The 25,410-nt window shown below is 56.1% G+C and overlaps 1 protein-coding gene across 1 annotated transcript in view; it reads left to right on the top strand.

The window, feature by feature from the left end:
- Nucleotides 1-215: 215 nt before the first annotated feature.
- The window catches only part of LOC137363719 (plexin-A1-like), a gene marked incomplete at both ends in the record, with an annotated part of 151,262 nt that continues 126,067 nt past the window's right edge, over nt 216-25,410 (top strand). Inside the window, one exon of the mRNA XM_068027322.1 lies at nt 216-316. Within this exon, the coding sequence (XP_067883423.1) occupies nt 216-316 (101 nt within the window). The remainder of the gene's footprint in view (nt 317-25,410) is intronic.

The following is a 25,410-nucleotide window of genomic DNA, read 5'->3' as shown; positions in this document are numbered from 1 at the left end:
CCTGTTCCTGTGTAACAGGCTGGAGAGGGGCCGATGGTCCTCTTCCTGTTCCTGTGTAACAGGCTGGAGAGGGGCTGAATGGACCTCCTCCTGTTCCTGTGTAACAGGCTGGAGAGGGGCTGAATGGACCTCCTCCTGTTCCTGTGTAACAGGCTGGAGAGGGGCTGAATGGACTCCTCTGTTCTGCTAACTCTGTGTCTTTGCCCCCTGTGTAGGTGGGACGTGTTCCAGTCGAGAGCTGTGAACAGTATGGGACATGCTCCAAGTGTCTGAACTCCGGGGATCCACACTGCGGCTGGTGTGTCCTTGACAACAGGTCAGTGGCAACTCCTACCTCCCAATCCTCCGGTGCTAGCACAGGCCACGATGGGCAGATTGGCCTCATTCTCCGCTTTATAATTCTCCCATTTCTACTGTGCATTTCCACCACCTCGGGAACACCCCAGATCACTTCATAGTCAGATGTCTGTAAATGGCCATCTGCGCACAGTAAGATCCCACAAGTAGCATTGTGCTAAAATGACAGATCATCTGGTTGTAGTTGAGGTACAGGGGCCCCAGGACACCAGAGAGAGAACTCCCCCCGTCCAATAGAGAGAGAGAGAGACAGAGACAGATCTTTACTTCCACCTGATACGGCAGACAGGGGCTCCGACAGTGCGGCGCTCCCTCAGTACTGACCCTGTGACAGTGCGGCACTCCCTCAGTGCTGACCCTCCGACAGTGCGGCGCTCCTCAGTACTGACCCTCCGACAGTGCGGCGCTCCCTCGGTACTGACCCTCCGACAGTGCGGCGCTCCCTCAGTACTGACCCTCCGACAGTGCGGCACTCCCTCAGTACTGACCCTCCGACAGTGCGGCTCTCCCTCAGTACTGACCCTCTGACAGTGCGGCACTCCCTCAGTACTGACCCTCTGACAGTGCGGCACTCCCTCAGTACTGACCCTCCGACAGTGCGGCGCTCCCTCAGTACTGACCCTCTGACAGTGCGGCACTCCTCAGTGCTGACCCTCCGACAGTGCGACTCTCCCTCAGTACTGACCCTGTGACAGTGCGGCACTCCCTCAGTACTGACCCTCCGACAGTGCGGCGCTCCCTCAGTACTGACCCTCCGACAGTGCGGCGCTCCCTCAGTACTGACCCTCCGACAGTGCGGCGCTCCCTCAGTACTGACCCTCTGACAGTGCGGCACTCCCTCAGTACTGACCCTCCGACAGTGCGGCGCTCCCTCAGTACTGACCCTCTGACAGTGCGGCACTCCCTCAGTGCTGACCCTCCGACAGTGCGACTCTCCCTCAGTACTGACCCTGTGACAGTGCGGCACTCCCTCAGTACTGACCCTCCGACAGTGCGGCTCTCCCTCAGTACTGACCCTGTGACAGTGCGGCACTCCCTCAGTACTGACCCTCCGACAGTGCGGCTCTCCTCAGTACTGACCCTCCGACAGTGCGGCGCTCCCTCAGTACTGACCCTCTGACAGTGCGGCACTCCCTCAGTACTGACCCTCCGACAGTGCGGCGCTCCCTCAGTACTGACCCTCCGACAGTGCGGCACTCCCTCAGTGCTGACCCTCCGACAGTGCGACTCTCCCTCAGTACTGACCCTGTGACAGTGCGGCACTCCCTCAGTACTGACCCTCCGACAGTGCGGCTCTCCCTCAGTACTGACCCTGTGACAGTGCGGCACTCCCTCAGTACTGACCCTCCGACAGTGCGGCTCTCCCTCAGTACTGACCCTCCGACAGTGCGGCGCTCCCTCAGTACTGACCCTCCGACAGTGCGGCGCTCCCTCGGTACTGACCCTCCGACAGTGCGGCGCTCCCTCAGTACTGACCCTCCGACAGTGCGGCGCTCCCTCGGTACTGACCCTCCGACAGTGCGGCTCTCCCTCAGTACTGACCCTGTGACAGTGCGGCGCTCCCTCAGTACTGACCCTCCGACAGCGCGGGCGCTCCCTCAGTACTGACCCTCTGACAGCGCGGCACTCCCTCAGTACTGACCCTCCGACAGTGCGGCGCTCCCTCAGTACTGACCCTCCGACAGTGCGGCGCTCCCCTCAGTACTGACCCTCCGACAGTGCAGCGCTCCTCAGTACTGACCCTGTGACAGTGCGGCGCTCCCTCAGTACTGACCCTCCGACAGCGCGGCGCTCCCTCAGTACTGACCCTCCGACAGTGCAGCGCTCCCTCAGTACTGACCCTGTGACAGTGCGGCACTCCCTCAGTACTGACCCTCCGACAGTGCGGCGCTCCCTCAGTACTGACCCTCCAACAGTGCGGCGCTCCCTCAGTACTGACCCTCCGACAGTGCAGCGCTCCCTCAGTACTGACCCTGTGACAGTGCGGCGCTCCCTCAGTACTGACCCTCCAACAGTGCGGCACTCCCTCAGTACTGACCCTCCGACAGTGCGGCGCTCCCTCAGTACTGACCCTCCGACAGTGCGGCGCTCCCTCAGTACTGACCCTCTGACAGTGCGGCACTCCCTCGGTACTGACCCTCCGACAGTGCGGCGCTCCCTCAGTACTGACCCTCCAACAGTGCGGCGCTCCCTCAGTACTGACCCTCCGACAGTGCGGCACTCCCTCAGTACTGACCCTCCGACAGTGCGGCTCTCCCTCGGTACTGACCCTCCGACAGTGCGGCTCTCCCTCAGTACTGACCCTGTGACAGTGCGGCGCTCCCTCAGTACTGACCCTCTGACAGCGCGGTGCTCCCTCTCTGTGGAGGAGAATATTCCTTTCAGAGGAGAGCAGGCAGATCCCAGCAAAAGAATATTATTTTTGTCACTGTGACATCGCACTGGCCCAGTGCAGGAAGGTGTTTCTATATGGTTTGTGTTGGCCCTTTGTCAAGAACAATATTTGACTCATTTGGTTTAGTGAACTGTCTCCCCTTGAAGATTTATTGCTGAATCTCTCTGTCAAAATGTGAAATTATCCTTCACTCAAACCGCCATGTCTGTCTCCCTCCTTCTCACCGTTTATCTCTCTCTCTCTCTCTCTCTCTCTCTCTCCTTTGTCCCTCTCCATCCCTCTCCCTTTCTCTTCCTTACTTCTCCCACTCTCCTCCATCCCCTCTCTCCCTGGCATTCCCCTCTCTTTCTCCTCCTTCCCCCTCCCTCATTCCCTCTCCCTCTTTTCTCGCTCATGCTCTCCATCTCTCTCTCTCCCTATGTTTCTCTCTGTCTCTGTCTCTCACCATCTCTGTCTCTCCGTCTCTCTGTCTCTCCCCCCCACCTTCCCCTCTTTCTCTCTCCCTCACCTCCCTCTCTCTCTCTGAGTCTCTCTCTCCCTCTCTCCCTCTCTCTGTCTCCCTCTCTCTCTTTCTTTGTCTCCTCCTCTCTCTCTCCCTCTCTTCTCTCTCCCTCTCCCTGTCTCTCTTTCTTTTGTCTCCTCCTCTCTCTCCCTCTCTTCTCTCTCCCTCTCCCTCTCTCTCTGACTCATAGAATCACAGAATAATACAGTGCAGAAGAGGCCCTTCGGCCCATCGAGTCTGCACCGATACATTAAAACACCTGAGCTGTCTATCTAATCCATTTGCCAGCACTTGGCCCATAGCCTTGAATGTCTCTCTGACTCTCTGTTTGAGTCTCTCTCTCTCTGTCTCTTTCACTCTCTCCCTCTTTCACTCTCTCCCTCTCTCTCTCCCTCTCTCTCTCCCTCTCTCTCTCCCTCTCTCTCTCCCTCTCTCTCTGACTCTCTCTCTCTGACTCTCTCTCTCTCTGACTCTCTCTCTCTGACTCTCTGTTTGAGTCTCTCTCTCTCTGTCTCTCTCTTTCACTCTCTCCCTCTCTCTCTCCCTCTCTCTCTGACTCTCTCTCTCTGACTCTCTCTCTCTGACTCTCTCTCTCTGACATCTCTGTTTGAGTCTCTCTCTCTCTGTCTCATCTCTGTCTCTTTCTCTCTCTCTCTCTCTCTCTGACTCTCTGTTTGAGTCTCTCTCTCTCTGTCTCTCTCTGTCTCTTTCTCTCTCTCTCTCTCTCACTCTCACTCTCACTCTCACTCTCTCCTCCTCTCTCTCTCTCTCTCTCTGTCTCTTTCTCACTCTCTCTCTCTCTGTCTCTCTCTCTCTGTCTCTCTCTCACTCTCTCTCTCTGTCTCTCTCTCTCTGTCTCTCTCTGACTCTCTCTCTCTCCCTCTCCGACTCTCTCTCTCACTCTCTCTTTCCCCCTCTCTCTCTCACTCTCTCTCTCCCCCTCTCTCTCTCACTCTCTCTCTCTGACTCTCTCACTCTCTCTCTCTCCCCCTCTCACTCTCTCTCTCCCCCTCTCTCTCACTCTCCCCCTCATCTCTCTCATTCTCACTCACTCTCTCTCATTCTCTCTCTCCTCTCTGACTCTCTCTCTCTCTCTTCCCCCTCTCTCTCTCACTCTCTCTCTCCCCTCTCTCTCTCTCTCTCTGACTCTCTTCTCTCCCCCTCTCTCTCTCTCTGACTCTCTCTCTCTCCCTCTCCCCCCTCTCTCTCTCACTCTCTCTCTCTACCCCCTCTCACTCTCTCTCTCCCCTCTCTCTCTCATTCTCACTCTCACTCTCCCCTCTCTCTCTCTCTGACTCTCACTCTCTCTCTCTCCCCCTCTCACTCTCTCTCTCCCCCTCTCTCTCACTCTCCCCCTCTCTCTCTCACTCTCACTCTCACTCTCCCCCTCTCTCTCTCTCTGACTCTCTCTCTCTCTCTCCCCCTCTCACTCTCACTCTCCCCCTCTCTCTCTCTCTGACTCTCTCTCTCTCTCTCCCCCCCTCACTCTCTCTCTCTCTCTGACTCTCTCTCTCTGACTCTCTCTCTCTCTCTCTCCCCCTCTCTCTCTCTCACTCTCTCACTCTCTCCCCCTCTCTCTCTCTCTCACACACACAAGGCAGTGGTGCCACTGCTGGAGGGGACTCACACACCAGACAAAGGTCTGAAGCGGGTGCTCAGCCAGCTTGGGTGCAGCTCTGGGGACGTGTGCGTGGCATTGGGAACAGAATGGGAGCAGCAGACTTTGATGGCACGAGCCTGGGGTGGGAAATTAGGCAGGGGCTGGTGGTGAAGGGGTTTGTGGAGGATAGAAAGTGATGGGGTGGACAAGACAAGATTCAGGAGAAGTAAGTGTGTTAATGTCGGTAGTAAAGCTGCAGTCTCCACTCAATTACCTCCCTCTGCATGAGGCAGTTCAAGTTCGTTAGTCAGTACTCAACAGAGAAGTGCGATTAAATAAAACATCGGCTGGAAAAGGCAGCTCTCTGGAAGGAACATTGAATCAAAACTCAACCTTTCTCTTGGCTTCACCAAGCCATTTTTAACATATTTTAATCGGGGAGTCAGTGTTTAAACACGGCCAACCCCTGTTATAAAAAGCAACAATTTTAACCACTTCTTTTGCAGGGTGGTGTAGGGAACATAGTTGTGGTTTTACTATGTCAGCGTGTCTCAGTCCGTTTCACTCTCTCGCCTCTGAGTTAGAAGGACGTGGGTTTGGGCCCCCGCCCCCACTCTGGAGAACCATAATCCAAGCCCAACATTCCCCACCTGCCCCCGGTGTCAGTACTGAGGGAGTGCCACACTGTCACAGGGTCAGTACTGAGAGAGCGCCGCACTGTCGGAGGGTCAGTACTGAGGGAGTGCCGCACTGTCACAGGGTCAGTACTGAGGGAGCGCCACACTGTCGGAGGGTCAGTACTGAGGGAGTGCCGCACTGTCACAGGGTCAGTACTGAGGGAGCGCCACACTGTCACAGGGTCAGTACTGAGGGAGTGCCGCACTGTCACAGGGTCAGTACTGAGGGAGTGCCACACTGTCGGAGGGTCAGTACTGAGGGAGTGCCGCACTGTCACAGGGTCAGTACTGAGGGAGCGCCACACTGTCACAGGGTCAGTACTGAGGGAGCGCCGCACTGTCACAGGGTCAGTACTGAGGGAGTGCCACACTGTCGGAGGGTCAGTACTGAGGGAGTGCTGCACTGTCGGAGGGTCAGTACTGAGGGAGTGCCGCACTGTCACAGGGTCAGTACTGAGGGAGAGCCGCACTGTCGGAGGGTCAGTACTGAGGGAGAGCCGCACTGTCGGAGGGTCAGTACTGAGGGAGTGCCGCACTGTCGGAGGGTCAGTACTGAGGGAGCGCCGCACTGTCGGAGGGTCAGTACTGAGGGAGTGCCGCACTGTCACAGGGTCAGTACTGAGGGAGCGCCACACTGTCACAGGGTCAGTACTGAGGGAGCGCCGCACTGTCACAGGGTCAGTACTGAGGGAGTGCCACACTGTCGGAGGGTTAGTACTGAGGGAGTGCCGCACTGTCGGAGGGTCAGTACTGAGGGAGCACCGCACTGTCGGAGGGTCAGTACTGAGGGAGAGTCGCACTGTGGGAGGGTCAGTACTGAGGGAGTGCCGCACTGTCAGAGGGTCAGTACTGAGGGAGTGCCACACTGTCGGAGGGTCAGTACTGAGGGAGTGCCACACTGTCACAGGGTCAGTACTGAGGGAGTGCCGCACTGTCGGAGGGTCAGTACTGAGGGAGAGCCGCACTGTCGGAGGGTCAGTACTGAGGGAGCACCGCACTGTCGAAGGGTCAGTACTGAGGGAGCGCCGCACTGTCACAGGGTCAGTACTGAGGGAGAGCCGCACTGTCGGAGGGTCAGTACTGAGGGAGTGCCGCACTGTCACAGGGTCAGTACTGAGGGAGAGTCGCACTGTCGGAGGGTCAGTACTGAGGGAGCGCCGCACCGGCGGAGGGTCAGTACTGAGGGAGCGCCGCACTGTCACAGAGTCAGTACTGAGGGAGAGTCGCACTATCACAGGGTCAGCACTGAGGGAGAGCCGCACTGTCACAGGGTCAGTACTGAGGGAGAGCCGCACTGTCGGAGGGTCAGTACTGAGGCAGTGCCGCGCTGTCGGAGGGTCAGTACTGAGGGAGCACCGTGCTGTCAGAGGGTCAGTACTGAGGGAGCGCCGCGCTGTCGGAGGGTCAGTTCTGAGGGAGTGCCGCACTGTCGGAGGGTCAGTACTGAGGGAGCGCCGCACTGTCGGAGGGTCAGTACTGAGGGAGCGCCGCACTGTCGGAGGGTCAGTACTGAGGGAGTGCCGCACTGTCGGAGGGTCAGTACTGAGGGAGTGCCGCACTGTCGGAGGGTCAGTACTGAGGGAGTGCCGCACTGTCGGAGGGTCAGTACTGAGGGAGAGCCGCACTGTCGGAGGGTCAGCACTGAGGGAGCGCCGCACTGTCGGAGGGTCAGTACTGAGGGAGCGCCGCACTGTCGGAGGGTCAGTACTGAGGGAGCACCGTGCTGTCAGAGGGTCAGTACTGAGGGAGCGCCGCACTGTCGGAGGGTCAGTACTGAGGGAGCGCCGCACTGTCGGAGGGTCAGTACTGAGGGAGAGCCGCACTGTCGGAAGGTCAGTACTAAGGGAGCACCGCACTGTCAGAGGGTCAGTACTGAGGGAGCGCTGCACTGTCGGAGGGTCAGTACTGAGGGAGCGCCGCACCGACGGAGGGTCATTACTGAGGGAGTGCCGCACTGTCGGAGGGTCAGTACTGAGGGAGCGCCGCACTGTCGGAGGGTCAGTACTGAGGGAGTGCCGCACTGTCGGAGGGTCAGTACTGAGGGAGTGCCGCACTGTCGGAGGGTCAGTACTGAGGGAGTGCCGCACTGTCGGAGGGTCAGTACTGAGTGAGCGCCGCGCTGTCGGAGGGTCAGTTCTGAGGGAGTGCCGCACTGTCGGAGGGTCAGTACTGAGGGAGCGCCGCACTGTCGGAGGGTCAGTACTGAGGGAGCGCCGCACTGTCGGAGGGTCAGTACTGAGGGAGTGCCGCACTGTCGGAGGGTCAGTACTGAGGGAGTGCCGCACTGTCGGAGGGTCAGTACTGAGGGAGTGCCGCACTGTCGGAGGGTCAGCACTGAGGGAGCGCCGCACTGTCGGAGGGTCAGTACTGAGGGAGCGCCGCACTGTCGGAGGGTCAGTACTGAGGGAGCACCGCACTGTCGGAGGGTCAGTACTGAGGGAGCGCCGCACTGTCGGAGGGTCAGTACTGAGGGAGCGCCGCACTGTCGGAGGGTCAGTACTGAGGGAGAGCCGCACTGTCGGAAGGTCAGTACTGAGGGAGCACCGCACTGTCAGAGGGTCAGTACTGAGGGAGCGCTGCACTGTCGGAGGGTCAGTACTGAGGGAGCGCCGCACTGTCGGAGGGTCAGTACTGAGGGAGTGCCGCGCTGTCGGAGGGTCAGTACTGAGGGAGTGCCGCACTGTCGGAGGGTCAGCACTGAGGGAGCGCCGCACTGTCGGAGGGTCAGTACTGAGGGAGCGCCGCACTGTCGGAGGGTCAGTACTGAGGGAGCGCCGCACTGTCGGAGGGTCAGTACTGAGGGAGCGCCGCACTGTCGGAGGGTCAGTACTGAGGGAGAGCCGCACTGTCGGAAGGTCAGTACTGAGGGAGCACCGCACTGTCAGAGGGTCAGTACTGAGGGAGCGCTGCACTGTCGGAGGGTCAGTACTGAGGGAGCGCCGCACTGTCGGAGGGTCAGTACTGAGGGAGTGCCGCACTGTCGGAGGGTCAGTACTGAGGGAGTGCCGCACTGTCGGAGGGTCAGTACTGAGGGAGTGCCGCACTGTCGGAGGGTCAGTACTGAGTGAGCGCCGCACTGTCGGAGGGTCAGTACTGAGGGAGCGCCGCACTGTCAGAGGGTCAGTACTGAGGGAGCGCCGCACTGTCGGAGGGTCAGTACTGAGGGAGTGCCGCACTGTCGGAGGGTCAGTACTGAGGGAGCGCCGCACTGTCGGAGGGTCAGTACTGAGGGACCGCCGCACTGTCGGAGGGTCAGTACTGAGGGAGTGCCGCACTGTCGGAGGGTCAGTACTGAGGGAGAGCCGCACTGTCGGAGGGTCAGTACTGAGGGAGTGCCGCACTGTCGGAGGGTCAGTACTGAGGGAGTGCCGCGCTGTCAGAGGGTCAGTACTGAGGGAGCGCCGCACTGTCGGAGGGTCAGTACTGAGGGAGCGCCGCACTGTCGGAGGGTCAGTACTGAGGGAGTGCCGCACTGTCGGAGGGTCAGTACTGAGGGAGCGCCGGACTGTCAGAGGGTCAGTACTGAGGGAGCGCCGCACTGTCGGAGGGTCAGTACTGAGGGAGCGCCGCACTGTCGGAGGGTCAGTAATGAGGGAGCGACGCACTGTCGGAGGGTCAGTACTGAGGGAGTGCCGCACTGTCGGAGGGTCAGTACCGAGGGAGCGCCGCACTGTCGGAGGGTCAGTACTGAGGGAGTGTCGCACTGTCGGAGGGTCAGTACCGAGGGAGCGCCGCACTGTCGGAGGGTCAGTACTGTGGGAGTGCCGCACTGTCGGAGGGTCAGTACAGAGGGAGCGCCGCACTGTCGGAGGGTCAGTACTGAGGGAGTGCCGCACTGTCGGAGGGTCAGTACTGAGGGAGCGCCGCACTGTCGGAGGGTCAGTACTGAGGGAGCGCCGCACTGTCGGAGGGTCAGTAATGAGGGAGCGCCGCACTGTCGGAGGGTCAGTACTGAGGGAGCGCCGCACTGTCGGAGGGTCAGTAATGAGGGAGCGCCGCACTGTCGGAGGGTCAGTACCGAGGGAGCGCCGCACTGTCGGAGGGTCAGTACTGAGGGAGCGCCGCACTGTCGGAGGGTCAGTACTGAGGGAGCGCCGCACTGTCGGAGGGTCAGTACTGAGGGAGAGCCGCACTGTCGGAGGGTCAGTACTGAGGGAGTGCCGCACTGTCACAGGGTCAGTACTGAGGGAGAGTCGCACTGTCGGAGGGTCAGTACTGAGGGAGCGCCGCACTGTCGGAGGGTCAGTACTGAGGGAGCGCCGCACTGTCACAGGGTCAGTACTGAGGGAGAGTCGCACTGTCACAGGGTCAGCACTGAGGGAGAGCCGCACTGTCACAGGGTCAGTACTGAGGGAGAGCCGCACTGTCGGAGGGTCAGTACTGAGGCAGTGCCGCGCTGTCGGAGGGTCAGTACTGAGGGAGCACCGTGCTGTCAGAGGGTCAGTACTGAGGGAGCGCCGCGCTGTCGGAGGGTCAGTTCTGAGGGAGTGCCGCACTGTCGGAGGGTCAGTACTGAGGGAGCGCCGCACTGTCGGAGGGTCAGTACTGAGGGAGCGCCGCACTGTCGGAGGGTCAGTACTGAGGGAGTGCCGCACTGTCGGAGGGTCAGTACTGAGGGAGTGCCGCACTGTCGGAGGGTCAGTACTGAGGGAGCGCCGCACTGTCGGAGCGTCAGCACTGAGGGAGCGCCGCACTGTCGGAGGGTCAGTACTGACGGAGAGCCGCACTGTCGGAGGGTCAGTACTGAGGGAGTGCCGCACTGTCGGAGGGTCAGCACTGAGGGAGCGCCGCACTGTCGGAGGGTCAGTACTGAGGGAGTGCCGCACTGTCGGAGGGTCAGTACTGAGGGAGAGCCGCACTGTCGGAGGGTCAGTACTGAGGGAGTGCCGCACTGTCGGAGGGTCAGTACTGAGGGTGCTCCGCGCTGTCAGAGGGTCAGTACTGAGGGAGTGCCGCACTGTCGGAGGGTCAGTACTGAGGAAGAGCCGCACTGTCGGAGGGTCAGTACTGAGGGAGTGCCGCACTGTCGGAGGGTCAGCACTGAGGGAGTGCCGCACTGTCGGAGGGTCAGTACTGAGGGAGCGCCGCACTGTCGGAGTGTCAGTACTGAGGGAGCGCCGCACTGTCACAGGGTCAGTACTGAGGGAGAGTCGCACTGTCACAGGGTCAGTACTGAGAGAGTGCTACACTGTCGGAGGGTCAGTACTGAGGGAGTGCCGCACTGTCACAGGGTCAGTACTGAGGGAGAGTCGCACTGTCGGAGGGTCAGTACTGAGGGAGCGCCGCACTGTCACAGGGTCAGTACTGAGGGAGAGCCGCACTGTCGGAGGGTCAGTACTGAGGCAGTGCCGCACTGTCGGAGGGTCAGTACTGAGGGAGCACCGTGCTGTCAGAGGGTCAGTACTGAGGGAGCGCCGCACTGTCGGAGGGTCAGTACTGAGGGAGCGCCGCACTGTCAGAGGGTCAGTACTGAGGGAGCGCCGCACTGTCGGAAGGTCAGTACTGAGGGAGCACCGCACTGTCAGAGGGTCAGTACTGAGGGAGCGCTGCACTGTCGGAGGGTCAGTACTGAGGGAGTGCCGCACTGTCGGAGGGTCAGTACTGAGGGAGTGCCGCACTGTCGGAGGGTCAGTACTGAGTGAGCGCCGTACTGTCAGAGGGTCAGTACTGAGGGAGCGCCGCACTGTCGGAGGGTCAGTACTGAGGGAGTGCCGCACTGTCGGAGGGTCAGTACTGAGGGAGAGCCGCACTGTCGGAGGGTCAGTACTGAGGGAGTGCCGCACTGTCGGAGGGTCAGTACTGAGGGAGTGCCGCGCTGTCAGAGGGTCAGTACTGAGGGAGCGCCGCACTGTCGGAGGGTCAGTACTGAGGGAGTGCCGCACTGTCGGAGGGTCAGTACTGAGGGAGCGCCGGACTGTCAGAGGGTCAGTACTGAGGGAGCGCCGCACTGTCGGAGGGTCAGTACTGAGGGAGCGCCGCACTGTCGGAGGGTCAGTAATGAGGGAGCGCCGCACTGTCGGAGGGTCAGTACTGAGGGAGTGCCGCACTGTCGGAGGGTCAGTACTGAGGGAGCGCCGCACTGTCGGAGGGTCAGTACTGAGGGAGTGCCGCACTGTCGGAGGGTCAGTACCGAGGGAGCGCCGAACTGTCGGAGGGTCAGTACTGTGGGAGTGCCGCACTGTCGGAGGGTCAGTACTGAGGGAGCGCCGCACTGTCGGAGGGTCAGTACTGAGGGAGTGCCGCACTGTCGGAGGGTCAGTACCGAGGGAGCGCCGCACTGTCGGAGGGTCAGTACTGAGGGAGCGCCGCACTGTCGGAGGGTCAGTAATGAGGGAGCGCCGCACTGTCGGAGGGTCAGTACTGAGGGAGTGCCGCACTGTCGGAGGGTCAGTAATGAGGGAGCGCCGCACTGTCGGAGGGTCAGTACCGAGGGAGTGCCGCACTGTCGGAGGGTCAGTACTGAGGGAGTGCCGCACTGTCGGAGGGTCAGTACTGAGGGAGCGCCGCACTGTCGGATGGTCAGTACTGAGGGAGCGCCGCACTGTCGGAGGGTCAGTACTGAGGGAGTGCCGCACTGTCGGAGGGTCAGTACTGAGGGAGCGCCGCACTGTCGGAGGGTCAGTACTGAGGGAGCGCCGCACTGTCGGAGGGTCAGTACTGAGGGAGCGCCGCACTGTCGGAGGGTCAGTACTGAGGGAGTGCCGCACTGTCGGAGGGTCAGTTCTGAGGGAGTGCCGCACTGTCGGAGGGTCAGTACTGAGGGAGTGCCGCACTGTCGGAGGGGCCGTTTTTCAGGACGAGACGTTAAACCCGAGGTCCCCATCTGCCCTCTCAGGTGGATGTGGAAGATCCCACAGCCAATATTGGGACAAGAGCGAGAGTTGGGGGGAGTTCTCCCCGGTGTCCTGGGGCCGATATTTATTCCTTAACCCAACATCCCTAAAAACAGATGATCTGGGCCATTTATCACAGAGCTGTTTGTGGGATCTTGCTGTGCACAAATTGGTGGCTGCATTTCCTACATTGGAACAGTGACCGCACTTCATGACTCCTCCAATGGGTGAGAGATGATTTGGGACGTTCTGAGGAGGTGAAAGGAGGTGGAGAAAATGCGAGGTTTGAGGAACTGGATAATTAGAATTTCTGTTTGGATTAAATGTTTTCTATCGGTGCTGTAGATACAGGAACAGAATATGCTGGGAGACCAGGAGGAGGTTTGACAGCATCTGCGGTGTGAGAAACTGAATTAACATTTCACATCTAACACTTTCCATCAGGAATGTCTCCGGGTTTTATTTGGAGAGCGGCTTTCGCAAAGTTGTATAAAGTTCATTTCGGAGCCCGATGGGAATAACTGTTCAGTGCTGGGCCCTGCCCCTCGGAGTGGGTACAACGCAGATTCAGCAGAATGAACTCGGGGCTGGAAGGGTTAAATTACAAGGACAGGGGACACAGACTGAGCTTGTTTTCCCTCGGGTGCAGAAGGTTAAGGGGGTGATGTAATTGAGATGCCTCAAGAGAGACTCGGTGTGAGTGAGGATACAGTGTAGGTCAGTGTGAACAGTGCAGGGTGAAGGGGACTGGGTGTGAGTTAGGATACAGTGTAGGTCAGTGTGAACAGTGCAGTGTGAAGGGGACTCGGTGTGAGTGAGGATACAGTGTAGGTCAGTGTGAACAGTGCAGTGTGAAGGGGACTCGGTGTGAGTTAGGATACAGTGTAGGTCAGTGTGAACAGTGCAGGGTGAAGGGGACTCGGTGTGAGTGAGGATACTGTGTAGGTCAGTGTGAACAGTGCAGTGTGAAGGGGACTGGGTGTGAGTTAGGATACAGTGTAGGTCAGTGTGAACAGTGCAGTGTGAAGGGGACTCGGTGTGAGTTAGGATACAGTGTAGGTCAGTGGGAACATTGCAGGGTGAAGGGGACTGGGTGTGAGTTAGGAAACAGTGTAGGTCAGTGTGAACAGTGCAGGGTGAAGGGGACTGGGTGTGAGTTAGGATACAGTGTAGGTCAGTGTGAACAGTGCAGTGTGAAGGGGACTCGGTGTGAGTTAGGATACAGTGTAGGTCAGTGTGAACAGTGCAGTGTGAAGGGGACTGGGTGTGAGTTAGGATACAGTGTAGGTCAGTGTGAACAGTGCGGGGTGAAGGGGACTGGGTGTGAGTGAGGATACAGTGTAGGTCAGTGTGAACAGTGCAGTGTGAAGGGGACTGGGTGTGAGTTAGGATACAGTGTAGGTCAGTGTGAACAGTGCAGTGTGAAGGGGACTCGGTGTGAGTTAGGTAACAGTGTAGGTCAGTGTGAACAGTGCAGGGTGAAGGGGACTGGGTGTGAGTTAGGATACAGTGTAGGTCAGTGTGAACAGTGCAGTGTGAAGGGGACTCGGTGTGAGTTAGGTAACAGTGTAGGTCAGTGTGAACAGTGCAGGGTGAAGGGGACTGGGTGTGAGTTAGGATACAGTGTAGGTCAGTGTGAACAGTGCAGGGTGAAGGGGACTGGGTGTGAGTTAGGATACAGTGTAGGTCAGTGTGAACAGTGCAGTGTGAAGGGGACTCGGTGTGAGTTAGGATACAGTGCAGGTCAGTGTGAACAGTGCAGGGTGAAGGGGACTCGGTGTGAGTTAGGATACAGTGTAGGTCAGTGTGAACAGTGCAGGGTGAAGGGGACTCGGTGTGAGTTAGGTAACAGTGTAGGTCAGTGTGAACAGTGCAGTGTGAAGGGGACTGGGTGTGAGTTAGGATACAGTGTAGGTCAGTGTGAACAGTGCAGTGTGAAGGGGACTCGGTGTGAGTTAGGATACAGTGTAGGTCAGTGTGAACAGTGCAGTGTGAAGGGGACTCGGTGTGAGTTAGGATACAGTGTAGGTCAGTGTGAACAGTGCAGGGTGAAGGGGACTCGGTGTGAGTTAGGTAACAGTGTAGGTCAGTGTGAACGGTGCAGGGTGAAGGGGACTCGGTGTGAGTTAGGATACAGTGTAGGTCAGTGTGAACAGTGCAGGGTGAAGGGGACTGGGTGTGAGTTAGGATACAGTGTAGGTCAGTGTGAACGGTGCAGTGTGAAGGGGACTGGGTGTGAGTTAGGATACAGTGTAGGTCAGTGTGAACAGTGCAGTGTGAAGGGGACTGGGTGTGAGTTAGGATACAGTGTAGGTCAGTGTGAACAGTGCAGTGTGAAGGGGACTGGGTGTGAGTGAGGATACAGTGTAGGTCAGTGTGAACAGTGCAGTGTGAAGGGGACTCGGTGTGAGTTAGGATACAGTGTAGGTCAGTGTGAACAGTGCAGGGTGAAGGGGACTCGGTGTGAGTTAGGATACAGTGTAGGTCAGTGTGAACAGTGCAGTGTGAAGGGGACTCGGTGTGAGTTAGGATACAGTGTAGGTCAGTGTGAACAGTGCAGGGTGAAGGGGACTCGGTGTGAGTTAGGATACAGTGTAGGTCAGTGTGAACAGTGCAGTGTGAAGGGGACTGGGTGTGAGTTAGGATACAGTGTAGGTCAGTGTGAACGGTGCAGGGTGAAGGGGACTCGGTGTGAGTGAGGATACAGTGTAGGACAGTGTGAACAGTGCAGTGTGAAGGGGACTGGGTGTGAGTTAGGATACAGTGTAGGTCAGTGTGAACAGTGCAGTGTGAAGGGGACTCGGTGTGAGTTAGGATACAGTGTAGGTCAGTGTGAACGGTGCAGGGTGAAGGGGACTCGGTGTGAGTTAGGATACAGTGTAGGTCAGTGTGAACGGTGCAGGGTGAAGGGGACTCGGTGTGAGTTAGGATACAGTGTAGGTCAGTGTGAACAGTGCAGTGTGAAGGGGACTGGGTGTGAGTTAGGATACAGTGTAGGTCAGTGTGAACAGTGCAGTGTGAAGGGGACTCGGTGTGAGTGAGGATACAGTGTAGGTCAGTGTGAACGGTGCAGGGTGAAGGGGACTCGGTGTGAGTTAGGATACAGTGTAGGTCAGTGTGAACAGTGCAGTGTGAAGGGGACTGGGTGTGAGTTAGGATACAGTGTAGGTCAGTGTGAACAGTGCAGTGTGAAGGGGACTGGGTGTGAGTTAGGATACAGTGTAGGTCAGTGTGAACAGTGCAGGGTGAAGGGGACTCGGTGTGAGTTAGGATACAGTGTAGGTCAGTGTGAACAGTGCAGGGTGAAGGGGACTGGGTGTGAGTTAGGATACAGTGTAGGTCAGTGTGAACAGTGCAGGGTGAAGGGGACTGGGTGTGAGTTAGGATACAGTGTAGGTCAGTGTGAACAGTGCAGGGTGAAGGGGACTGGGTGTGAGTTAGGATACAGTGTAGGTCAGTGTGAACAGTGCGGGGTGAAGGGGACTCGGTGTGAGTTAGGATACAGTGTAGGTCAGTGTGAACAGTGCAGTGTGAAGGGGACTGGGTGTGAGTTAGGGTACAGTGTAGGTCAGTGTGAACAGTGCAGGGTGAAGGGGACTCGGTGTGAGTGAGGATACAGTGTAGGTCAGTGTGAACAGTGCGGGGTGAAGGGGACTCGGTGTGAGTTAGGATACAGTGTAGGTCAGTGTGAACAGTGCAGTGTGAAGGGGACTGGGTGTGAGTTAGGATACAGTGTAGGTCAGTGTGAACAGTGCAGGGTGAAGGGGACTCGGTGTGAGTTAGGATACAGTGTAGGTCAGTGTGAACAGTGCAGGGTGAAGGGGACTCGGTGTGAGTTAGGATACAGTGTAGGTCAGTGTGAACAGTGCAGTGTGAAGGGGACTCGGTGTGAGTTAGGATACAGTGTAGGTCAGTGTGAACAGTGCAGTGTGAAGGGGACTGGGTGTGAGTTAGGATACAGTGTAGGTCAGTGTGAACAGTGCAGTGTGAAGGGGACTGGGTGTGAGTTAGGATACAGTGTAGGTCAGTGTGAACAGTGCAGTGTGAAGGGGACTCGGTGTGAGTTAGGATACAGTGTAGGTCAGTGTGAACGGTGCAGGGTGAAGGGGACTCGGTGTGAGTTAGGATACAGTGTCGGTCAGTGTGAACGGTGCAGGGTGAAGGGGACTCGGTGTGAGTTAGGATACAGTGTAGGTCAGTGTGAACAGTGCAGTGTGAAGGGGACTGGGTGTGAGTTAGGATACAGTGTAGGTCAGTGTGAACAGTGCAGTGTGAAGGGGACTCGGTGTGAGTGAGGATACAGTGTAGGTCAGTGTGAACGGTGCAGGGTGAAGGGGACTCGGTGTGAGTTAGGATACAGTGTAGGTCAGTGTGAACAGTGCAGTGTGAAGGGGACTGGGTGTGAGTTAGGATACAGTGTAGGTCAGTGTGAACAGTGCAGTGTGAAGGGGACTGGGTGTGAGTTAGGATACAGTGTAGGTCAGTGTGAACAGTGCAGGGTGAAGGGGACTCGGTGTGAGTTAGGATACAGTGTAGGTCAGTGTGAACAGTGCAGGGTGAAGGGGACTGGGTGTGAGTTAGGATACAGTGTAGGTCAGTGTGAACAGTGCAGGGTGAAGGGGACTGGGTGTGAGTTAGGATACAGTGTAGGTCAGTGTGAACAGTGCAGGGTGAAGGGGACTGGGTGTGAGTTAGGATACAGTGTAGGTCAGTGTGAACAGTGCGGGGTGAAGGGGACTCGGTGTGAGTTAGGATACAGTGTAGGTCAGTGTGAACAGTGCAGTGTGAAGGGGACTGGGTGTGAGTTAGGGTACAGTGTAGGTCAGTGTGAACAGTGCAGGGTGAAGGGGACTCGGTGTGAGTTAGGATACAGTGTAGGTCAGTGTGAACAGTGCAGTGTGAAGGGGACTGGGTGTGAGTTAGGATACAGTGTAGGTCAGTGTGAACAGTGCAGTGTGAAGGGGACTCGGTGTGAGTTAGGATACAGTGTAGGTCAGTGTGAACAGTGCAGTGTGAAGGGGACTCGGTGTGAGTTAGGATACAGTGTAGGTCAGTGTGAACAGTGCGGGGTGAAGGGGACTCGGTGTGAGTTAGGATACAGTGTAGGTCAGTGTGAACAGTGCAGTGTGAAGGGGACTGGGTGTGAGTTAGGATACAGTGTAGGTCAGTGTGAACAGTGCAGGGTGAAGGGGACTCGGTGTGAGTTAGGATACAGTGTAGGTCAGTGTGAACAGTGCAGGGTGAAGGGGACTCGGTGTGAGTTAGGATACAGTGTAGGTCAGTGTGAACAGTGCAGTGTGAAGGGGACTCGGTGTGAGTTAGGATACAGTGTAGGTCAGTGTGAACAGTGCAGTGTGAAGGGGACTGGGTGTGAGTTAGGATACAGTGTAGGTCAGTGTGAACAGTGCAGTGTGAAGGGGACTCGGTGTGAGTTAGGATACAGTGTAGGTCAGTGTGAACAGTGCAGGGTGAAGGGGACTCGGTGTTAGTTAGGATACAGTGTAGGTCAGTGTGAACAGTGCAGGGTGAAGGGGACTCGGTGTGAGTTAGGATACAGTGTAGGTCAGTGTGAACAGTGCAGGGTGAAGGGGACTCGGTGTGAGTTTGGATACAGTGTAGGTCAGTGTGAACAGTGCAGTGTGAAGGGGACTCGGTGTGAGTTAGGATACAGTGTAAGTCAGTGTGAACAGTGCAGTGTGAAGGGGACTCGGTGTGAGTTTGGATACAGTGCAGGTCAGTGTGAACAGTGCGGGGTGAAGGGGACTGGGTGTGAGTTAGGATACAGTGTAAGTCAGTGTGAACAGTGCAGGGTGAAGGGGACTCGGTGTGAGTTAGGATACAGTGTAGGTCAGTGTGAACAGTGCGGGGTGAAGGGGACTCGGTGTGAGTTTGGATACAGTGTAAGTCAGTGTGAACAGTGCAGTGTGAAGGGGACTCGGTGTGAGTTAGGATACAGTGTAGGTCAGTGTGAACAGTGCAGTGTGAAGGGGACTCGGTGTGAGTTAGGATACAGTGTAGGTCAGTGTGAACAGTGCAGTGTGAAGGGGACTCGGTGTGAGTTAGGATACAGTGTAGGTCAGTGTGAACAGTGCAGTGTGAAGGGGACTGGGTGTGAGTTAGGATACAGTGTAGGTCAGTGTGAACAGTGCAGTGTGAAGGGGACTGGGTGTGAGTGAGGATACAGTGTAGGTCAGTGTGAACAGTGCAGGGTGAAGGGGACTGGGTGTGAGTTAGGATACTGTGTAGGTCAGTGTGAACAGTGCAGGGTGAAGGGGACTCGGTGTGAGTTAGGATACAGTGTAGGTCATTTTGAACAGTGCAGGGTGAAGGGGACTGGGTGTGAGTTAGGATACAGTGTAGGTCAGTGTGAACAGTGCAGTGTGAAGGGGACTGGGTGTGAGTTAGGATACAGTGTAGGTCAGTGTGAACAGTGCAGGGTGAAGGGGACTGGGTGTGTGTTAGGATACAGTGTAGGTCAGTGTGAACAGTGCGGGGTGAAGGGGACTCGGTGTGAGTTAGGATACAGTGTAGGTCAGTGTGAACAGTGCAGTGTGAAGGGGACTGGGTGTGAGTTAGGATACAGTGTAGGTCAGTGTGAACAGTGCAGTGTGAAGGGGACTGGGTGTGAGTTAGGATACAGTGTAGGTCAGTGTGAACAGTGCAGTGTGAAGGGGACTCGGTGTGAGTTAGGATACAGTGTAGGTCAGTGTGAACAGTGCAGTGTGAAGGGGACTCGGTGTGAGTTAGGATACAGTGTAGGTCAGTGTGAACAGTGCAGTGTGAAGGGGACTGGGTGTGAGTTAGGATACAGTGTAGGTCAGTGTGAACAGTGCAGTGTGAAGGGGACTGGGTGTGAGTTAGGATACAGTGTAGGTCAGTGTGAACAGTGCAGGGTGAAGGGGACTGGGTGTGTGTTAGGATACAGTGTAGGTCAGTGTGAACAGTGCGGGGTGAAGGGGACTCGGTGGGAGTTAGGATACAGTGTAGGTCAGTGTGAACAGTGCAGTGTGAAGGGGACTGGGTGTGAGTTAGGATACAGTGTAGGTCAGTGTGAACAGTGCAGTGTGAAGGGGACTCGGTGTGAGTTAGGATACAGTGTAGGTCAGTGTGAACAGTGCAGGGTGAAGGGGACTGGGTGTGAGTTAGGATACAGTGTAGGTCAGTGTGAACAGTGCAGTGTGAAGGGGACTGGGTGTGAGTGAGGATACTGTGTAGGTCAGTGTGAACAGTGCAGGGTGAAGGGGACTCGGTGTTAGTTAGGATACAGTGCAGGTCAGTGTGAACAGTGCAGTGTGAAGGGGACTCGGTGTGAGTTAGGATACAGTGTAGGTCAGTGTGAACAGTGCAGTGTGAAGGTGACTGGGTGTGAGTTAGGATACAGTGTAGGTCAGTGTGAACAGTGCAGTGTGAAGGGGACTGGGTGTGAGTTAGGATACAGTGTAGGTCAGTGTGAACAGTGCAGTGTGAAGGGGACTCGGTGTTAGTTAGGATACAGTGTAGGTCAGTGTGAACAGTGCAGTGTGAAGGGGACTGGGTGTGAGTTTGGATACAGTGTAGGTCAGTGTGAACAGTGCGGGGTGAAGGGGACTGGGTGTGAGTTAGGATACAGTGTAGGTCAGTGTGAACAGTGCAGTGTGAAGGGGACTCGGTGTGAGTTAGGATACAGTGTAGGTCAGTGTGAACAGTGCAGGGTGAAGGGGACTGGGTGTGAGTTAGGATACAGTGTAGGTCAGTGTGAACGGTGCGGGGTGAAGGGGACTGGGTGTGAGTTAGGATACAGTGTAGGTCAGTGTGAACAGTGCAGTGTGAAGGGGACTGGGTGTGAGTTAGGATACAGTGTAGGTCAGTGTGAACAGTGCGGGGTGAAGGGGACTGGGTGTGAGTTAGGATACAGTGTAGGTCAGTGTGAACAGTGCAGTGTGAAGGGGACTGGGTGTGAGTTAGGATACAGTGTAGGTCAGTGTGAACAGTGCAGTGTGAAGGGGACTGGGTGTGAGTTAGGATACAGTGTAGGTCAGTGTGAACAGTGCAGTGTGAAGGGGACTGGGTGTGAGTTAGGATACAGTGTAGGTCAGTGTGAACAGTGCAGTGTGAAGGGGACTGGGTGTGAGTTAGGATACAGTGTAGGTCAGTGTGAACAGTGCAGGGTGAAGGGGACTCGGTGTGAGTTAGGATACAGTGTAGGTCAGTGTGAACAGTGCAGTGTGAAGGGGACTCGGTGTGAGTTAGTATACAGTGTAGGTCAGTGTGAACAGTGCAGTGTGAAGGGGACTGGGTGTGAGTTAGGATACAGTGTAGGTCAGTGTGAACAGTGCAGTGTGAAGGGGACTCGGTGTGAGTTAGGATACAGTGTCGGTCAGTGTGAACAGTGCGGGGTGAAGGGGACTGGGTGTGAGTTTGGACACAGTGTAGGTCAGTGTGAACAGTGCAGTGTGAAGGGGACTCAGTGTGAGTTAGGATACAGTGTAGGTCAGTGTGAACAGTGCAGGGTGAAGGGGACTGGGTGTGAGTTAGGATACAGTGTAGGTCAGTGTGAACAGTGCAGTGTGAAGGGGACTGGGTGTGAGTTAGGATACAGTGTAGGTCAGTGTGAACAGTGCGGGGTGAAGGGGACTCGGTGTGAGTGAGGATACAGTGTAGGTCAGTGTGAACAGTGCAGGGTGAAGGGGACTCGGTGTGAGTTAGGATACAGTGTAGGTCAGTGTGAACAGTGCGGGGTGAAGGGGACTCGGTGTGAGTGAGGATACAGTGTAGGTCAGTGTGAACAGTGCAGTGTGAAGGGGACTGGGTGTGAGTTTGGATACAGTGTAGGTCAGTGTGAACAGTGCGGGGTGAAGGGGACTGGGTGTGAGTTAGGATACAGTGTAGGTCAGTGTGAACAGTGCAGGGTGAAGGGGACTGGGTGTGAGTTAGGATACAGTGTAGGTCAGTGTGAACAGTGCAGTGTGAAGGGGACTGGGTGTGAGTTAGGATACAGTGTCGGTCAGTGTGAACAGTGCGGGGTGAAGGGGACTGGGTGTGTGTTAGGATACAGTGTAGGTCAGTGTGAACAGTGCAGTGTGAAGGGGACTCGGTGTGAGTTAGGATACAGTGTAGGTCAGTGTGAACAGTGCGGGGTGAAGGGGACTCGGTGTGAGTGAGGATACAGTGTAGGTCAGTGTGAACAGTGCAGTGTGAAGGGGACTGGGTGTGAGTTAGGATACAGTGTAGGTCAGTGTGAACAGTGCAGTGTGAAGGGGACTGGGTGTGAGTTTGGATACAGTGTAGGTCAGTGTGAACAGTGCAGGGTGAAGGGGACTCGGTGTGAGTTAGGAAACAGTGTAGGTCAGTGTGAACAGTGCAGTGTGAAGGGGACTGGGTGTGAGTTAGGATACAGTGTAGGTCAGTGTGAACAGTGCAGTGTGAAGGGGACTGGGTGTGAGTGAGGATACAGTGTAGGTCAGTGTGAACAGTGCGGGGTGAAGGGGACTGGGTGTGAGTTAGGATACAGTGTAGGTCAGTGTGAACAGTGCAGTGTGAAGGGGACTCGGTGTGAGTGAGGATACAGTGTAGGTCAGTGTGAACAGTGCAGTGTGAAGGGGACTGGGTGTGAGTTAGGATACAGTGTAGGTCAGTGTGAACAGTGCAGGGTGAAGGGGACTGGGTGTGAGTGAGGATACAGTGTAGGTCAGTGTGAACAGTGCAGTGTGAAGGGGACTGGGTGTGAGTTAGGATACAGTGTAGGTCAGTGTGAACAGTGCAGGGTGAAGGGGACTCGGTGTGAGTGAGGATACAGTGTAGGTCAGTGTGAACAGTGCAGTGTGAAGGGGACTGGGTGTGAGTTAGGATACAGTGTAGGTCAGTGTGAACAGTGCAGTGTGAAGGGGACTCGGTGTGAGTTAGGATACAGTGTAGGTCAGTGTGAACAGTGCAGTGTGAAGGGGACTGGGTGTGAGTTAGGATACAGTGTAGGTCAGTGTGAACAGTGCAGTGTGAAGGGGACTGGGTGTGAGTTAGGATACAGTGTAGGTCAGTGTGAACAGTGCAGTGTGAAGGGGACTCGGTGTTAGTTAGGATACAGTGTAGGTCAGTGTGAACAGTGCAGGGTGAAGGGGACTCGGTGTGAGTGAGGATACAGTGTAGGTCAGTGTGAACAGTGCAGTGTGAAGGGGACTGGGTGTGAGTGAGGATACAGTGTAGGTCAGTGTGAACAGTGCAGGGTGAAGGGGACTCGGTGTGAGTGAGGATACAGTGTAGGTCAGTGTGAACAGTGCGGGGTGAAGGGGACTCGGTGTGAGTTAGGATACAGTGTAGGTCAGTGTGAACAGTGCAGTGTGAAGGGGACTCGGTGTGAGTTAGGATACAGTGTAGGTCAGTGTGAACAGTGCAGTGTGAAGGGGACTGGGTGTGAGTGAGGATACAGTGTAGGTCAGTGTGAACAGTGCAGTGTGAAGGGGACTCGGTGTTAGTTAGGATACAGTGTAGGTCAGTGTGAACAGTGCAGGGTGAAGGGGACTCGGTGTGAGTGAGGATACAGTGTAGGTCAGTGTGAACAGTGCGGGATGAAGGGGACTGGGTGTGAGTTAGGATACAGTGTAGGTCAGTGTGAACAGTGCAGTGTGAAGGGGACTCGGTGTGAGTTTGGATACAGTGTAGGTCAGTGTGAACAGTGCAGGGTGAAGGGGACTCGGTGTGAGTTAGGATACAGTGTAGGTCAGTGTGAACAGTGCAGTGTGAAGGGGACTGGGTGTGAGTGAGGATACAGTGTAGGTCAGTGTGAACAGTGCGGGGTGAAGGGGACTCGGTGTGAGTTAGGATACAGTGTAGGACAGTGTGAACAGTGCAGGGTGAAGGGGACTCGCTGTGAGTTAGGATACAGTGTAGGTCAGTGTGAACAGTGCGGGGTGAAGGGGACTGGGTGTGAGTTAGGATACAGTGTAGGTCAGTGTGAACAGTGCAGTGTGAAGGGGACTCGGTGTGAGTTAGGATACAGTGTAGGTCAGTGTGAACAGTGCAGGGTGAAGGGGACTGGGTGTGAGTTAGGATACAGTGTAGGTCAGTGTGAACAGTGCAGTGTGAAGGGGACTGGGTGTGAGTTAGGATACAGTGTAGGTCAGTGTGAACAGTGCAGTGTGAAGGGGACTCGGTGTGAGTTAGGATACAGTGTAGGTCAGTGTGAACAGTGCAGGGTGAAGGGGACTGGGTGTGAGTTAGGATACAGTGTAGATCAGTGTGAACAGTGCAGTGTGAAGGGGACTGGGTGTGAGTTAGGATACAGTGTAGGTCAGTGTGAACAGTGCAGGGTGAAGGGGACTGGGTGTGAGTTAGGATACAGTGTCGGTCAGTGTGAACAGTGCAGTGTGAAGGGGACTCGGTGTGAGTTAGGATACAGTGTAGGTCAGTGTGAACAGTGCGGGGTGAAGGGGACTGGGTGTGAGTTAGGATACAGTGTAGGTCAGTGTGAACAGTGCAGTGTGAAGGGGACTGGGTGTGAGTTAGGATACAGTGTAGGTCAGTGTGAACGGTGAAGTGTGAAGGGGACTGGGTGTGAGTTAGGATACAGTGTAGGTCAGTGTGAACGGTGCAGGGTGAAGGGGACTGGGTGTGAGTTAGGATACAGTGTAGGTCAGTGTGAACAGTGCAGTGTGAAGGGGACTGGGTGTGAGTTAGGATACAGTGTAGGTCAGTGTGAACAGTGCAGGGTGAAGGGGACTGGGTGTGAGTTAGGATACAGTGTAGGTCAGTGTGAACAGTGCAGTGTGAAGGGGACTGGGTGTGAGTTAGGATACAGTGTAGGTCAGTGTGAACAGTGCAGGGTGAAGGGGACTCGGTGTGAGTTTGGATACAGTGTAGGTCAGTGTGAACAGTGCAGTGTGAAGGGGACTGGGTGTGAGTTAGGATACAGTGTAGGTCAGTGTGAACAGTGCAGTGTGAAGGGGACTCGGTGTGAGTTAGGATACAGTGTAGGTCAGTGTGAACAGTGCAGGGTGAAGGGGACTCGGTGAGAGTGAGGATACAGTGTAGGTCAGTGTGAACAGTGCAGGGTGAAGGGGACTCGGTGTGAGTGAGGATACAGTGTAGGTCAGTGTGAACAGTGCGGGGTGAAGGGGACTCGGTGTGAGTTAGGATACAGTGTAGGTCAGTGTGAACAGTGCAGTGTGAAGGGGACTCGGTGTTAGTTAGGATACAGTGTAGGTCAGTGTGAACAGTGCAGGGTGAAGGGGACTCGGTGTGAGTGAGGATACAGTGTAGGTCAGTGTGAACAGTGCGGGGTGAAGGGGACTCGGTGTGAGTTAGGATACAGTGTAGGTCAGTGTGAACAGTGCAGTGTGAAGGGGACTCGGTGTGAGTTAGGATACAGTGTAGGTCAGTGTGAACAGTGCAGTGTGAAGGGGACTGGGTGTGAGTTAGGATACAGTGTAGGTCAGTGTGAACAGTGCAGTGTGAAGGGGACTGGGTGTGAGTTAGGATACAGTGTAGGTCAGTGTGAACAGTGCAGTGTGAAGGGGACTCGGTGTGAGTTAGGATACAGTGTAGGTCAGTGTGAACAGTGCAGGGTGAAGGGGACTGGGTGTGAGTTAGGATACAGTGTAGGTCAGTGTGAACAGTGCAGTGTGAAGGGGACTGGGTGTGAGTTAGGATACAGTGTAGGTCAGTGTGAACAGTGCAGTGTGAAGGTGACTCGGTGTGAGTTAGGATACAGTGTAGGTCAGTGTGAACAGTGCGGGGTGAAGGGGACTGGGTGTGAGTTAGGATACAGTGTAGGTCAGTGTGAACAGTGCAGGGTGAAGGGGACTGGGTGTGAGTTAGGATACAGTGTAGGTCAGTGTGAACAGTGCAGTGTGAAGGGGACTGGGTGTGAGTTAGGATACAGTGTAGGTCAGTGTGAACAGTGCAGTGTGAAGGGGACTGGGTGTGAGTTAGGATACAGTGTAGGTCAGTGTGAACAGTGCAGTGTGAAGGGGACTGGGTGTGAGTTAGGATACAGTGTAGGTCAGTGTGAACAGTGCAGTGTGAAGGGGACTCGGTGTGAGTTAGGATACAGTGTAGGTCAGTGTGAACAGTGC

Source organism: Heterodontus francisci, unplaced genomic scaffold (assembly GCF_036365525.1).
Source record: "Heterodontus francisci isolate sHetFra1 unplaced genomic scaffold, sHetFra1.hap1 HAP1_SCAFFOLD_1068, whole genome shotgun sequence".
Taxonomy (NCBI): Eukaryota; Metazoa; Chordata; class Chondrichthyes; order Heterodontiformes; family Heterodontidae; genus Heterodontus; species Heterodontus francisci.
The sequence above is the reverse complement of the archived record's forward strand: the minus strand, read 5'-3'. Positions and strand labels throughout refer to the sequence as shown.